General features: G+C 43.5%; 1 protein-coding gene across 1 annotated transcript in view; it reads left to right on the forward strand.

Moving 5' to 3' along the window:
• LOC122864524 (semaphorin-6D-like) overlaps positions 1-16155 on the forward strand; it is a 111909-nt gene that overhangs the window by 81460 nt on the left and 14294 nt on the right. The window contains 2 exon segments of the mRNA XM_044172056.1: positions 1392-1450; positions 1669-1722. Coding sequence (XP_044027991.1) covers positions 1392-1450; positions 1669-1722 — 113 coding nt within the window.

The raw sequence follows: 16155 nt of genomic DNA on the forward strand, positions 1-16155 counted from the left end.
TTTTATTGAGGATTATTTAAGAGCTAACTTATGGGGCCAGTGTGTAACATTAGACAGGAGGAGCTATTGGCAGAAATGGAATATAATATTTCGAAGTATGTTTTCATTAATGTATAATCACCTGAAAATAAGAATGGTTGTGTTTTCGTTACCTTTTATATCTCCAGGGGGAGCGGGTCCCCTTCCACGGAGGCTTCTACAGTAGCCCAGAATGGACAAACCAAACACTGGCTTTAGATCGGGCCATTCACGTTTTCCATGAGTGTCGCAGCCACCGTAGTTTCTCCTACACGCTTGGAAGGGGAGGGCGAGGCGAGCGGTGTTCAGTTGGTTGCAACCTGCAGTTTCACCGCTAGATGCCACTAAACCCTCCACACTGGACCTTTCGGTGAACTTGGGGTAGATAAGTATTTCGGCATCAGCCGGCAGTGATGGTGGAGGATATTAACCTGGCTACTGTGTCACCAAATTTAGTTTTTGAGATTGTAAACAGGATTTCTGTTAGGGAAGTCAAACTGAGAGCAGCACAGTGGTTAGTATGGCATGACTCTGTTGTACTGATACTGAATGAATCAAGACAACAGGTAAACATGGAGGGAATTTTGAGTTTGCATTGGGGAACTTGGGAATAAAGTCTTGCCTCTTTCTGCCATCAATTTAAATAAATGATTACCCAGGAAGAGGATTTAATTATTGTATGTTTCCGGTTACCTTCAGCAGGTGAGCAGAATCAGAATCCGTCTCCTGCCCATCGTCTCTGACATCGCCGTTTCACTGCAGTCGTTTGTGCTGTGTGGCAGTAAAAACCTGATTTGTTGCCCCTTTAAAATTGATTTGAAGGTCAGATGGAAGTGTCGGTGGCGACAGAGGCAGAGACAGTAAACTGCTGGGACACAAACCGAGAGCCGGAGACACTGTGAGGAAAGTAAATGACTTCATTTACTGGAGCCGCAGTGAGATATACTACACTGCTTCACTTTACTTCTGCTGAAACTCAGTGTGTGTGAGTGTGTGTTTCACGGTTGCCTCTTGTCACTGTCTGTCTTCTGATTGGATGAGTGGCACCTTCCTTTATCCCTAATTAGATGACCAAAAAAGGTGAATTTGTTGGCTTTTTCTCCTCAGTCGACCTCTGAAAGTCTTCATCCGTCAAAGTAACTGATGAGCTGGAGATGAACTATGTGACATAATCTAATTAACGTTGTCTTTACTCTTTATCTGGAAACACATCATCGATTAACTGCCCAGTCAACTGTAACCCATGGCAACCGACATGAGTGGAGGCGCTGTGTCTGGTTCTGCCCTTCATTCAATGTTTTATTCTTTTGTTTATTTAAACTCCGATTTTTCTTTCTTTCTCTTGTCTCTCCTCCTCCTCTGTCTCTCTGCAGGGCGGGGTTTGAACAGGATATCGAGGGCGACCACTCGTTTCACCCAGACAGCTGTCACGGTAAGATAAACCTGGCATTTTACAGCCACAATACTGATGATAATAGTTAGAATATGCGGTGTAAACAGTGTAAAAGTCAGTGGATTGTAAAACTACAGCAATGATACAGACAATAAACTGGGCCATAAATGAGATGAATATGAGAGTGAGAATTTTAAAGAGATAAATGTATTTTGGTGCTGCAGCATCTGACTGTGGTTGTGTTGTTTTTTGTGCAGCTGATGTGTTGGCGACCACACGGAACCAGGAGTCTGCAGCCGACTCCGCCTACGGTAAGAAGCTCTTCTTTTTTCTGGGTTTATTCAAGTAGAGAGTCATGGGAAAGAGGCGGAGAGTTCAGGAGAAGAAATAACGGGAACGGGGCTAACTAGTTTCCATTTTCTGCGTGGAATACAAACCTTCAACCTGTAATAACTGTTTTTTTTGGCACTTGTTTTCAGCAGAACCTAGTAGTGAACACAACACTGACACATCAGCACCTTCTATGTTGACATGTTGAACTTGTGATCAAACAGCTGCTTATTTCCGCCTCCAGCAGCTACAGAGTCACATGACGCTTCATCAGGAGGCGAGTCAGAGTCACATGACGCTTCATCAGGAGGCGTGTCTGTGTCTCCTGATGGACGTCGGTCCGGTCTTCTCTCTGTCAGCTCTGTGTTCGGTCTCCAGCAGCTCCTGAGGGAAACATCTGGCTCTTTAGCAGCTAGATGCTCCGCTATGTTCAGCAGCTGCTCTCTGACTGCGTCTGCCTGCTGTCTGCTGCTCAGCAGGTAGCGTTCAGAGGCTTTTTACAGCTTCTTCTCTGGAAACGACGCTCTGAGAGCTGAGAGGGAAGGTTCAGCTGATGGTTCTCTGTAGCTTCATCACTACCAGAGACACCTTTCACATTGGTATTATAAGACTATTGATTATAGTCGCTTTGACAGCATGATGGGTCCTCCCAAAACAGACGTCTTAAATCAAAATGGTTGATAATTTACACTCTGGACTTTAAAATGAGAAAAATTGATTTGTATCAAAATTGATAGGACAGTCTGACATCCTTCAGTCAGTAGTCACCATTGAAGTTAACAACACATCTCCTAGCAGCGGCCTCTGTTGTCACTCAATCGTTGCCATGGGAAACGCCCACTTAGATACTAGACTCTGTTTCCACAAATGTCTAAAAACTGTTTTGTCCTCTTCTGAAAAACAGCTGCAGTATCATTACAGTTTATATTTCCTTGCACAAAAAGTAAGAATTCAGACTGACTTTAAGTAAAGCATTTAAATACTTCTTCCATCACTGACAGATGGGAGTGCAGCAGATGTATTAAATAATACTTCTGCCGGGAGAATAAGAGTGAATTTCACAGAAGATACAAATAAAATCAAAGCTGAGGAGAGAAACAGGAGGGTTTTTGGAGGGCAGTCCGACTCAGCGCTTAGAGCCGGGGAACTTCCTCGTCCCTGGCTAACAAGCTCAAACTCAACCGGAAGAAATCTGGTTATTACCGCTCGATTGACTCATGTTGATGTACAGTAGCTCGTCGCTCAGTTTGACATTATTACCCTCTACTAGATTGCAATCCAGCAGACCAAAGCCCCGCCTCGCTGAGCTGCCTGCTCTGTATTCATGGCTGCATCTCGGCTGCTACCTGACTGTCAGGAGTCCTGCTTGTAAACCAGCCGAGGTATTCACAGAGTGACAGCAGACCCATGCAGTGAATTCCATTAAGACTCTATAAGTTGCATTACTGTGATTAAAGCCAGAGAGGGGACAGAGACAGCAGTACGAAGCACAAATAGAGATTTCTGATATGTGGTCGACTTGACTTAAACTGAGTTCGTCTTTCAGGAACACTTGAAGTGAACTGGAGAGGCTGCATCACGTCAGCAGTTACAACAGCAGTGATAGAGAGGAAGGTGAACAGAGGAGGGTCACCACACTGTGCAAAGTACAATGAATCAAGAGGATTAAGAAAAAATTAACGAGATAAATGATTAGTTGTTCTTCGTCACCACACGCTAAAACAATCCGGGTCTGAATGACGTCTTTTATCAGGCGTCTCTGAGCCTCTTCAAAGTCAATCACTGGCTCGGTTTGACATTGTCATGTTTGGGTTGTTTTGCGTCATTCCTGCAGGGAACGTGTTGCAGGTTTGTAGCTGAGCAGTCCTGATCCTATCAGAGAGCTGCAGCTTCTAAACTAAACACGCTTTTTTAAAGAGCAGTGGATCTGAGTCCCAGAGTCCTCGGAGCTTAGAGAGCGGCTCGTTTTATATTCTGCCACGTAAATTAATTGCATTCACCTGGCATCTAAATGAGGCCCGGTTAGACGACCAGAATGAAAAGTGCCTATTTAAAAAAGACAAGAGTGGAGCTGTGAGAGCCAAAGAGCAAAGAACTGCTGTCCTGAAGAAATTAGCCCAGTGTAGAAACTGCAGTTCAGTCAAATCAACTGACTGTTGAATTTGTTTCGAGTCTACTGTCTGTAAAAATCTGCTGCATTTAGGTTGGAAGTTAAAATCAAATGATGTCAGATGAGTATCCTACTGAGCGTTCACTAAACTCAGTTTAGTTTGAGAAAGTTAATTTAGTAGCATATATTCCAGCATGCACTTCAGGTAAAACTTTCTTTCGTCCAGTTTGAATACAGTTTTATAACGGAGACATGTTCATTTATTTAGTATCTGTATATTGAGTCACAAGGAATTTCTCTGACAAAAAATAACAATGCTAACCATGATGCACAATACTAACCATAAGCAGACAAACAAAAGCACATACAGCATCAGAGACAATTACTAAATACATTTGAAGTTAACAGTTTAAAACCGGCCAGTGGGATGAGACATTTAAGTCTTCGAATCCTCTGTAATTCATTCCAGTAAAAGCTAAAGTTAGCATGCTAACATTCAGACTTTCATGTATGTATTTAATTTTAGTATTAACTGACAAAACAGCCAGCAAGACAAGGAACAATGAGAGTACTGTTGGATGTCTGTAAAATGTTAGTGAATGTGTTGCTGATGTTGGTCTATGTTGCATGAACAACAAACTTTACATTAGCTCGGTAGCTTACATAGCTAACGTCAGCTACGTCAGAGGCTGCTGACCTGTCTAGCTTATAAACCGACTCTGCAGACATTATTCAAGTTTTTTGACTCTGCAAGTGCTTTCACACCAAACCTGTTGGGGTCAGTAGAAAGTTGGTGCAGACCAATCAAACTGGACCAACTACCGGACTGTGTGATAGTGAATTTGTGATTTTAACATGACTGTAAAAGCTAAACTTACATGAAAAGCTATAAGACGGTGTAGTCCCTCATTCGTCCAGGAGTGTTCCATCGTCGAAAAGGTTTCAGTCGTAGTCGTCTGGACACTGTTTTCAGAATCAAGACGTTTCGGCTCCCATCCGGAAGTCATTCTCAATTGTGAAAAATGGTCTGAGAACTCAGAAATTTAAGCTACTCTGTGTTGCTTAAGTCCTGCCCTCAGGGAGGAGTCTACCTGAGTGTCTGCTGTTTACCTGCCTAGTTTCACCTGAAACTGACCAGGAGTCTGCAGCAGGTGAAACTAGACCAGGAGTCTGGCAGAAACTCAGGTAGACTCCTCAGCAGAAACTCAGGTAGACTCCTCCCTGAGGGCGGGGCTTAAGCAACACAGAGTAGCTTAAATTTCTGAGTTCTCAGACCATTTTCACAACTGAGAATGACTTCCGGATGGGAGCCGAAACGTCTTGATTCTGAAAACAGTGTCCAGATGACTACGACTGAAACCTTTCTACGATGAAATACTATATTTACATGAACCATGTGCTGATCATGGAAACTGTCAAGAAGCAGTCTAAACAGCCTGCAGTAAATAAGCAATCTAGATAATTATGTGAGAACAGAGGTGTGTTGAGCTTGTGTCTCACTTTGAGGATTCTAGTGGTTCCTTATTAAAAGGTGAATGAACGTAGGCAGCACACAGTAACTATCCCCGATTTGATGGATCCATGTATGATGATGCAGGATGACATCACCAAAACTGCCCAATGAGAGTTACTTATCAGTGTTTACTTCTCTTGGTTATTTTGTAATACGTCAGTGTGAACACCGAATGGACCAGGACTAAAAGGAAATAATTAGTTCTTCATCCAGACCAACTGACATGTAGGGCTGTTCAAGGGGCCCAGGACAGTGGACTTTTCCCAGCAGATATACAGAGCCAGGTATCTGCACCTGTTTAGAAAGCCTGAAATCTCAGCACCATCATGGGAAACACAGGAGTGACTTATTCTGATGAGCGACATCTGGAAACACTTGCAGAGAGCCAGTAAAATATCACTGATTACACCTTTAATGTTTTTATAGAATGCATTTGTCTCAGTGTGACATTCAGTTTGCTTCAGAATTTGCACATTTTCACACAGTGCAGCTAGAGGACAGAAATATTAACCTTAACAATGTTTCCACACAAACTGAGCTCAGGTGTATTTATCTGTAGCTGCTTACCTCAACCTCTTAATTTGCCTCCTTAGTCACTGAAACAGCAGCCGAGAGAGCCTGCAGTCTCTTACATACCAGGTTATAAAACAATGACTTCCTGCCTGAATTTTCCCTCCATAAATATTACTTTGCAGGCAGAACTACACCTTGCTGTGTGGTGATTAGCCCCGACTGACTGACGTGATTACAGGCACAGCAGATGTAAAGCAGCGGGAGACACGAACGATGCTCGCGGATTAATTTACATACTTCCACAGATTCATCCGTTGACTCGCACTAATTGTGTCGTGATTAACCGTGTCATTTAAGTTTTAGATTTTATTGACGCCTGCGGGGATTACCCAGGGAGTTAATGGCACCGTAACACAATAAAAACCGGTAACATTAGTCACGTTGGGCAGCACGCTCATTCTTCACGCTTTCATTGTGAAACTCCAGCTTAAATATGCAGCGATTAAGCCAGGAATGAATGGTGGTGGTGCTATTATGCAGTAGGACTGACAGCAGGCACTTCCTCCATAATGGCGTCAGAGGCATTAACTTCATGGTGTCGGGCAGCCGGGCATGAAGGACTCTGAACACAATGAATGACGGATGTTTTAGCCAGCGTGCGCCCAAATCTATCCACCGTGCTACGCTAGAGTGGCTGTCGTTACTGTAATGACATCGTTTGGCAGGGAACTATTCCTGTAATGACGTTTTCGCTGCAAATTGGTTATTTAATGCACTGTGAGGGAGGCCCCCATGGGTTTAGTTTGGCTCTGAGTGGACATAAATTGGCCATTATGTTGCAGTGTGCCATTACAGGCTAGTTTTATCTTAGATGAGAGTTGACATTGTGCAGAATGAGTTCTGCAAATGCAAATTATGATGGTTCTTGGATGACATGAATGCTGTCTGTGTGCTGTCTGTCTGTGACCTTTGCATTACTTATTGTAATGTTGGTGATCCAGGAAATGAAGTTTATTCTGCTCATAAGTGTCAGGCTTAATAATGAACAATTAAAATGGGTTTTATGTCCTTAAAGTTGACTTCCTCGGGAAGATGAGAATAGCAGGCTGAATATGATGGCGATGGGAGTTCAGTCTTTCCTTACCCACAGACTAAAGCACTCCTCTTTGTAGAAGGCTCATAAGAGTTCCAGTGAGATTATGCTGCAGCACAAGCTCATCAGGTTTTTGGCTGGCTGCTCACGGCTCTGCACTCATTCACAAGTCCAGGGAATCTGTTTTTGTAACAAGCAAACATTTTAGACATGTAGCTTTATGCACAAACGTGTACGTGTAGTTGTCAACATGACTTTACAGAAGGGACTTGTGTCATGGCAGTTCAGGGATTTTAATATTTTTCTTGCGAAATGTTCTGTGACAGAATGATTGTGAAACGCACGTCGTCACATGAAAAACATACGTTTGGTATCTTTTATACATTTGCAGTGGGTCTTCTGAAAATACATCATCTGGAAAATGTTAACTTTTCTGGGATTAAGATAAACTTTGATAAAGATAAAAAGATTGAGCCTGTAAGAGGTGGAAAGTGCCTCGGCTCACAGTGGAGAATGTAATCCTTCAACCTGTTTAAAAGCATGAAAACCTCCAAAGATCAAAGATTCTCTGTGAACTTTTCCCAGCAGTGTTGTGGTTTTTAATGTAAGTTCGTCCCACCGACAGAGTTTTAGCAGACATCGGTTTAACTGGTGTAGAAAAGTCTTTGTGTGCATGAAGGACAAAGTGCGAGTGTTTCTGTGGTTAACTTTCTTCACTCAGGCAGCGTCTGGCTGATCTTCAGCGTCCGCCTGCTGCTGGTAGACACTGAGCTGCTCCTCTGCAGCAGTTTGGGGATTTCTGTCGCCTCGAGGGGGGGCGATGGTGTGACTCACATCACATTCAGCACAACAGCTTCTTCTGTTCTTAATGACATGAAAGTGAGAACTTGACATTTAAAGGATACTTAACAGCTCAAATGCTGTTAAATTGAAGTGTTAAGCGTCTTATCATTCAACAGCAACAGTCAGCACGAGACACCATTTTAAATCATGTCCTCTTCCAAAATATCCTAATGGACTTCCCACAGGAATGAAGCTGATAACCGTTTTTTCGTGGATTTCCTAAAATGTCGAACTGTTCCTTTATCATTCAACAGCCATCATTCTGTCTTTTACTAAAATGTCATACGTCTTTTCCCTTCAATCTGACATGGGGCCTGAAATCATTCAACATTATCAACTTTAGTGTAATCGTGTCATAATTACATGATTTTATCATGTTATCATTCCACAGATTTCTACTGGCCAAACAAGCAAGCTGCAACTAAAAACAAGCAACATTAGCAACACTGTCTCCAAATTTTGCAACAGCAAATACGTTTAAAAGGAAACGTAAATCTGACCAGATTACGTTTGCTGTTAGCGTGATGAGGAAATGCTAATTAACGTATCAGACAAGTCCTAAAAACGTTCAGTATCAGTAAAATGTCCACTGACAACACATTTTATTTGTTTTACGCCAAAATGTCCAACTTACAATTCACTCGTAGTGACTACTGCATTATTGAACTCTTTTATGGTTACGTCCAGGCACTGGCAGCTCTTGGCTAAGTTTAGAGAAAGATAAGACGGTGTTGTCCCTCATTCGTCCAGGAGTGGTCTAACGTAGAAAAGGTTTCAGTCGTAGTCGTCTGGACGCTGTTTTCAGAATCAAGACGTTTCGGCTCCCATCCGGAAGTCATTCTCAATTGTGAAGAAATGGGACGGGAACTAGAAATTTAAGCTACTCTGTGTTACATAAGCCCCGCCCTCAGGAAGGAGTCTACCTGAGTATCTGTTAATAGCTAGTTTCACCTGAAACTGACCTAATAGTTTCCAAGATGGCCCAGTAATCAGTAATCAGGCCTATTGTTTTCTGGCTGCATCTACTTCATCACTGTTAAGTACCTGATTAGCATGTGATTGGCTTGACCACGGTGTTAACACACTGTGATAGACTTTGGGCAGATTGAATCTCAGACCACCATTTCTGTTCAACGAGGGGTTTTCTTTTTTAACCCTTATGTAACACAGAGTAGCTTAAATTTCTAGTTCCCGTCCCATTTCTTCACAATTGAGAATGACTTCCGGATGGGAGCCGAAACGTCTTGATTCTGAAAACAGTGTCCAGATGACTACGACTGAAACCTTTTCTACGATTTAGCGAAAGATCGTGGTCTTGTTTAATACAGAAAAAGTCCGCATTGACTTTGGAATTAAAACCGGGATCTTCCCCTTACCAGGGTGACAAACATCACAAGGCTTCATTAATGAGCAAACATTTTCCATATGATATATATCGACATCAAAAAGTATTCTTGTTGATATTGTGATCATAATTTTAACCACGTTGCTGAGGCCTGATGTGACGCTCACACCCGGCTGATCAAAGGCACACGAGAGAGCACCGAACTCCAGCTGTTGCAGGTATCGAACCGCCGGCCCCCTGTGCGCCATCTGTTCTGAGGTCACATTCACATCGCCATAGCAACCTTGTTAGCTGTCAGTCCCAGCATGTCGTGCTCAGAGCTCACACACACACACACACACAAGTTCCATCTCTTCTGTAGCTCAAAGTAGCGTGGGAAGTTGTTGTTATACTGAGCAGCCGAGCACACACACACACACACACACACACACACACACACACACACACGCTTTCACACAAAAACACACCCTCTCCTGCTTGTTCCTAAACACATATATGCACATTTACACCTACACACACACACACACACACTAAAAAGTTGCATTTCCTCCCTGCGTGCCTGAGACCTTGAGATCCAGTGCAGACGATGGAGCAGAAATGTCAGCTCTGAGGCACTGCTGTGTGTGTGTGTGTGTGTGTGTGTGTGTGTGTGTGTGTGTGTGTGTGTGCATGGATTGGTAAAAGCATGAGCTGCATTCAGAAGTGTGTATCTAAGTGAAAAGAGGCTGTAGCTCAGTGAGGGGGTGAGGACGTCTCCATTAGATCCTCGTCTCTGCTGGAGGAAACTCGGAGTTGAAAGAACAGGAGCTGAATGTCCTTTTCACCTCGGCCAGTACTAAAGAGCTGCTTTCCAAAGTGACACGGGGTCGTCTTGTTGAGTGCGGCTGCATATCTAACCTCTACCCCTTTGGAGTTGTGACTGAATGGTGTCTGAGGATTGCAAAACCACCAAGAAATGATAGCTGGCATGAATTATTTGGTCAGATTTGTATTGTCGTTAACTCATTTTAAGACGGTGTCGTCCCTCATTCGTCCAGGAGTGTTGTGTATCGTAGAAAAGGTTTCAGTCGTAGTCGTCTGGACACTGTTTTCAGAATCAAGACGTTTCGGCTCCCATCCGGAAGTCATTCTGAATTGTGAAAATGGTCTGAGAACTCAGAAATTTAAGCTACTCTGTGTTACATAAGCCCTGCCCTCAGGGAGGAGTCTACCACAGTGTATTAGCACCGTGGTCAAGCCAATCACATGCTAATCAGGTACTTAACAGTGATGAGGGAGGTGCAGCCAGAAAACAATAGGCCTGATTACTGATTACTGGGCCATCATGGAAACAATTAGGTCAGTTTCAGGTGAAACTAGGCAGGGTAAACAGCAGATACTCAGGTAGACTCCATCCTGAGGGCGGGGCTTATGTAACACAGAGTAGCTTAGATTACTGAGTTCTCAGACCATTTTCACAATTGAGAATGACTTCCGGATGGGAGCCGAAACGTCTTGATTCTGAAAACAGTGTCCAGATGACCACGACTGAAACCTTTTCTATGTTAACTCATTTTGTTAATTTTATACTCTGTATGTAGACGCGGGGCTTATGCAGCTGTTTCTGCTAAAGCATTAAAAGTAGAATTAACTGATGTTTTTGGCCTCTTTGGGGCAGTGGAACAAGCTGAAAACACAACATTAACATATTATCACTTTATTGAAGTTGATATGTTGAACTTGTGATCAAACAGCTGCTTATTTCCGCCTCCAGCAGCTACAGAGTCACATGACCCTTCATCAGGAGGCGTGTCAGAGTCACATGACGCTTCATCAGGAGGCGTGTCTGTGTCTCCTGATGGACGTCAGTCCGGTCTTCTCTCTGTCAGCTCTGTGTTCGGTCTCCAGCAGCTGCTGAGGGAAACATCTGGCTCTTTAGCTGCTAGATGCTCCGCTATGTTCAGCAGCTGGACTCTGACTGCGTCTGGCTGCTGTCTGCTGCTCAGCAGGTAGCGTTCAGAGGCGTCATCAGAGCTTGTTTGCTGAAAACAGCTGCTGCTGGAAACACTGAGACTGAACCAGAGAGGAAATGTGCTGCAAAATCCCAAAACACTGCAGAGCTGTTGACAGTCCTCTGTTGGATCACATCTACCAGAGCTCAGTTGTTATTCTAATAATTGACATTAATATAATATTGATAAGTGCAGCTTTAAACATGCATTTCAAGAGTTTGGCTGATTTTGTCAAGTGAAAACTAAATTCAGGTAAACATGTTTACACTCAACAAACTAAACAAAAGCTGGTTTATATTCAGACCTCCTGCCATTGGTTCTATTATAACACTGAGATCTGGACGCACTGTGACATCGTAAAAACAAGACCTACGACGGAGCAGCCACGAGCAATCAGAAATACCTCCGTACGTAAGGTTTTTAAACGAGAAAACAAAGGCGAACGCTGAAGTGATTACCCAGACTGCCCGTTGTTCACAGGCCGACTTCCTGCCTCAGCTCCGACCTTCTGCATTTACTGTAGTTGTGCGCACAGACGGGGATTATTAGCAACATTTCAGTCGTGCTCGTTTTCAGTTTGACCCCCAAATAAAGTGGTTTAGATAATCTGGATAAACGGTGACAGAACACTGTCAGCAGCGCAACATAGAGGCAGACATAACATATTACACAATAAATAATAATCACAATATTCCTAGACAGTGACGAGCTGAATGTGTCACAGTGAAACCGGCTTGTTTTAGTGGACGAGGGCCTGCAGCGCCTCCCGGAGGGCAGGAGCTGAGACAGACAGTGAGCAGGGTGTGACGGGTCAGATATAATTTGACCTGCCCCCCCCCCTTTGAGGATGCTTTCAGTGATGGCTGTAAAAAACTGTCGCAGGATTCTGTGTTTCACTTTGAATTTCTTAAGTCGTCTGAAGAAGAACAGGCTTGTTGGGTGATGTGGTCGGAGTTAAAATCCCATTTCAGTGTCTCTTCACTTTTTATTTACATGACTTTGTGACTGTTTTGGGTTCACCCGAGATATGAAAGGGCGATTTGGGTGGGGCGCTGAAATCAGTGACGAGTTCCTGGCTTTTGGATGTGTTGAGCAGGAGGTTGTTGTGGCACCAAGCAGCAGCAATTCCTTTAACTAGCACTTTGTGTCCGTTCGTGCTATCGAGCAGTGGGGTTTGGTGTGTTAACAGCAGCACAGGAATAAGTTAACTAACACGGTCTTTTTCTCTGTGGTAGAAATCAACAAGCTCACTTTCAGCTCTCCACTCTCCACAAGAGACAATATCCTAATTACAGTGTGTGTATAACAGAGAGACAACGACTGTGATCGTACCGCACGAGTGTTTCTGATGTGCTTCCGCGCACAAGAACAAAAACAAGAGAGTGTGCATCAAGTAAAAGTGTTGTTAAGTGTGTGTGATCACGCGTTTCCCAATTGCTTGGCGAGAGAATTTATGCTACGAGTGTGTCTTTTTTTTGTGTGTGTGTGTGTGTGTGTGTGTGTGTTCATCAGCGAGCAGGCAAAAGAGCCATCATAGCGTGTAAGTGTTTTTTAATGAGCTGGAGCTCTTACAAATGGACTGAGTGTGTGTTGTGTGGCTCATGCTGAACAGGCGGGGATGAGGGGTTAGGAAGCAGCCAAAAGCAGTTGTATTGACGCTAATTATCTTCATCTTCTCCCTGCGCCGAGCAAAATGAGGCGAAGAATAAAAGCAGCTTCACTGGCTGAATTTCAGGCAGTCGTTGTTTACGAGCATCCAGCCTGTGTCGGATGATGATGGTGATATTTGGGGGATTTATACGGTCGCACGTGTTGTTCATGGTGACGCTATAAATAACGGAGACTACAGAGAGTTGCCAGTTTATTTATAGCATTTATAAGTGCTACCAGTAGTTTAGAGATTCTGTCTTCTACCTGTTGGTTACAAGTTCTACCAGCAGTTTGCTTCCCTGTAAAAGATCTTTCACGCTTACTGGTGTGATATAACGCGTGCAGCTTTACACACAAATACTACAAGTAGAACAACAACGGTGACGTTGCAGTGTTAGTTAAGACAAATCTTTTTTTAAATGATTTCTTCCAATGTGTGCTACTCATGCTAATGTGTAGCTAATGTGTAGCTGGAGTGCTAAATAACATTAGCTTGTGAGTGAGGTAACAGCGTTTGCTTGAGCGGTGAAGGTGATGGCAGTCATCAGGCGTTCTACCGGCTGCTTACATGTTCAGATAATCAATACTTTCGTGATTATTTGATAGTTTCTCTTAATGCCAGTGAAATATTTTCCTGGTAACTGCTTTGCTGCTGTAATGAGAGTTAACATACAAGCTACCTGGTGTACCTGAGGTGACGCGTAGCCTGCACACACTTCGGGCTGATTCTTGTGTGACCTGCCTGATTTCTTTCATCGCTGCCTGTGTGTGTGTGTGTGTGTGTGTGTGTGTGTGTGTGTGTGTGTGTGTGTGTGAACATTTACATTCTCTCTGCTGTCTCTTTGCTGACCTTCCCTCATCAGTCTTGGTTTAGTCAGCCAATCAAGAGTCCGCATTGCCTGTGCTTCACTCACACACACACACACACACACACACACACACACACACACACACATATATACACACACACACACACACAGCGAGACGGCCACGTTGATTGACCCGGTCGATAAAAACACAATATGGAGCTCAGTGGGAATCAATCAACAACAAGGAAGCACACAGTCGGAGGTGTTTCACCCTATCAGATACCTGTGTGTGTGTGTGTGTGTGTGTGTGTGTGTGTGTGTGTGATGGGGTATAAAGCTCTTCTGGTTAAGAAGAAATTGTCACAGAAAAACACACACACACACACACACACACACACACACACACACACACACACACACACACACAAATAGCTGGTCTTTGTTCAGACTGAACAGAAACCTGGACAAAGAAAGGCCTGCCATCAGTGACTGTGTGCGGCTTCCTGAAGTCTTGCTGTCACATTGCGGTTGCCAGGAGACGCTGAACAGACTTACTGGGCGGATGGATACGCTGTTGTTCAACGAGTAATAGTTCCAGCACATACAGCTCCCCAAAAACCACAAATGTTTTCACATTTCTGTTTGTGTGCAGATTAAACAAAATGAGATTCGTGTAAATCAGGGAACTTTAGGGGTTAGGGTTAGGCTAGCTGTTTCCCCCTGCTTTCAGTCTTTATGCTAAGCTAGGCTAACTCTTTCCTGACTCCAGCTTCGTACTTAACACACAGACATGAGATTGATATCCATCTGAACATCTTACTGTCAAAAAGAAACCGAATAAGTGAATTTCCCCAAATGCTGAGCCCTTCCTTTAAGGCTACAGTAAGCTGAATTAGAAAAAACTTGCTACATTTTACGTAGCTAACATGTTTTAACATGTGAGCTAATGGTGATAAGTTAGCTTACACAAAACCTTTGAGACAGCAGCTGCTACTGATTAATAATAAAGAGCTTTTTAATTTGACTGCATACAGTGAAAACGTGTTATTCAAGTTGTGAGTGAGCGTCAGTGTTTGTTTTAAATGTAGTCTCATGACAAATGTATAGAAGATGACGTAGTTAAAAAGTTCACATCATTACCGTCTCGTACGGTTTCCCAGAGCAACCGTTGCATTTCTTAAATTACAGCCTTCAGCATAAACCCCACAGAGAACGCTTTACACATACTTAAACACCCTTCCTCTCTGAACACCCAGAACAAAACCATTAGGAACTTAAGTGAATGTCCACCTCTGAGTGCGTTCAGTGCTTTTCCCCTCAGCTCCCATTGTGTGCATCTGGATAATGTAGAGACTAAATGGCAGCTTTTAAACCTAAATTAAAAGTCTGCTACAGGCGTATAGGGGATTACACACACACACACACACACACACACACACACACACACACACACGTCCACTTGTGTTCATGCACACACTTCAAAGTCAGAATGACATTAACATTAATACGGTGTTAAATGTTCAAACGAAGACGCTGTTGGGAGAGTCAGGCCTCTGTGCCGGTTATCATCACCACGACAACGTAATATCGTCACCGGAAACTCGTTAATCACATGTGGAATCCCGTCCGACATATTACAGGCACATGTCATTTGTGAAATGTAAGACTTCGAGTGTGAAAACATCAATTTCACAAGCGATATCACACGTTTGATGTGTCATAAATGTTCACATGCTGTATGTGGTTTTCAGAAATTAACAGAAATGTTCATGAGAATTTCACGCACGCTCGTTTTAGGCCAACGTAAAAAATAAATATGGCTAGAATATAAGAAGATAAGTTCAACATTAATACCTTGAACAAAGGTGAAACATTCTCTAAGAAGGAACCTAATTTACGTATGACCATACATGTCCAACACCTGCTGAGCTTATATATAGATGGACAGGTAAAATAGTGTTTACACACAGAGTCTGTGTTCCACTGTTGGCATCAGACCCGACTACTCCACCAAAAACTGACAATAACACATCTGGTGTCAAAGAGCAGCCGGCCGGTTCAGTATCTGCTGTGAACGGTCAGTGTTTTGGGGCATGGGTTGCTTGATTGACAGGTATCTTAGTCTGTCTGGCTGGTTATATCGAGCATCGTAGCTGTCCCTCCTGTGAGCGGCGTTTCGCCCAGGCATCTGTTTCCTAAAGTCAAATATTTGGGTTTCGATAATTGGGAAAAAATGGCGGCGAGCAATAAACACAAACTCCAGGTTTCAACGCGTTCCTGCAGAAAGAGTGACGACAAAGACACTTTGTGGGTTTTCGGTTCTCAGAGTTTCCCCCGGTTTAGATTTAGATTTAAAAACCTTTGGCAGCCAGAGAAGCAGTGTGCAAACGGCTTCGCAAAACAGCTCAGAAATGCTCTGCTGCTAAACCCACCGAGAGTGAAGCACATTTACAAAAACACAAACATTCGGATAACAGCGCCAAGAATGCAGCAATCAGCAGGCCGAGTGAACAGAGCGTCCATCAGCGGCGCCGCGGGAGCCTTTAG

Source organism: Siniperca chuatsi, linkage group LG17, assembly GCF_020085105.1.
Source record: "Siniperca chuatsi isolate FFG_IHB_CAS linkage group LG17, ASM2008510v1, whole genome shotgun sequence".
Lineage (NCBI taxonomy): Eukaryota > Metazoa > Chordata > Actinopteri > Centrarchiformes > Sinipercidae > Siniperca > Siniperca chuatsi.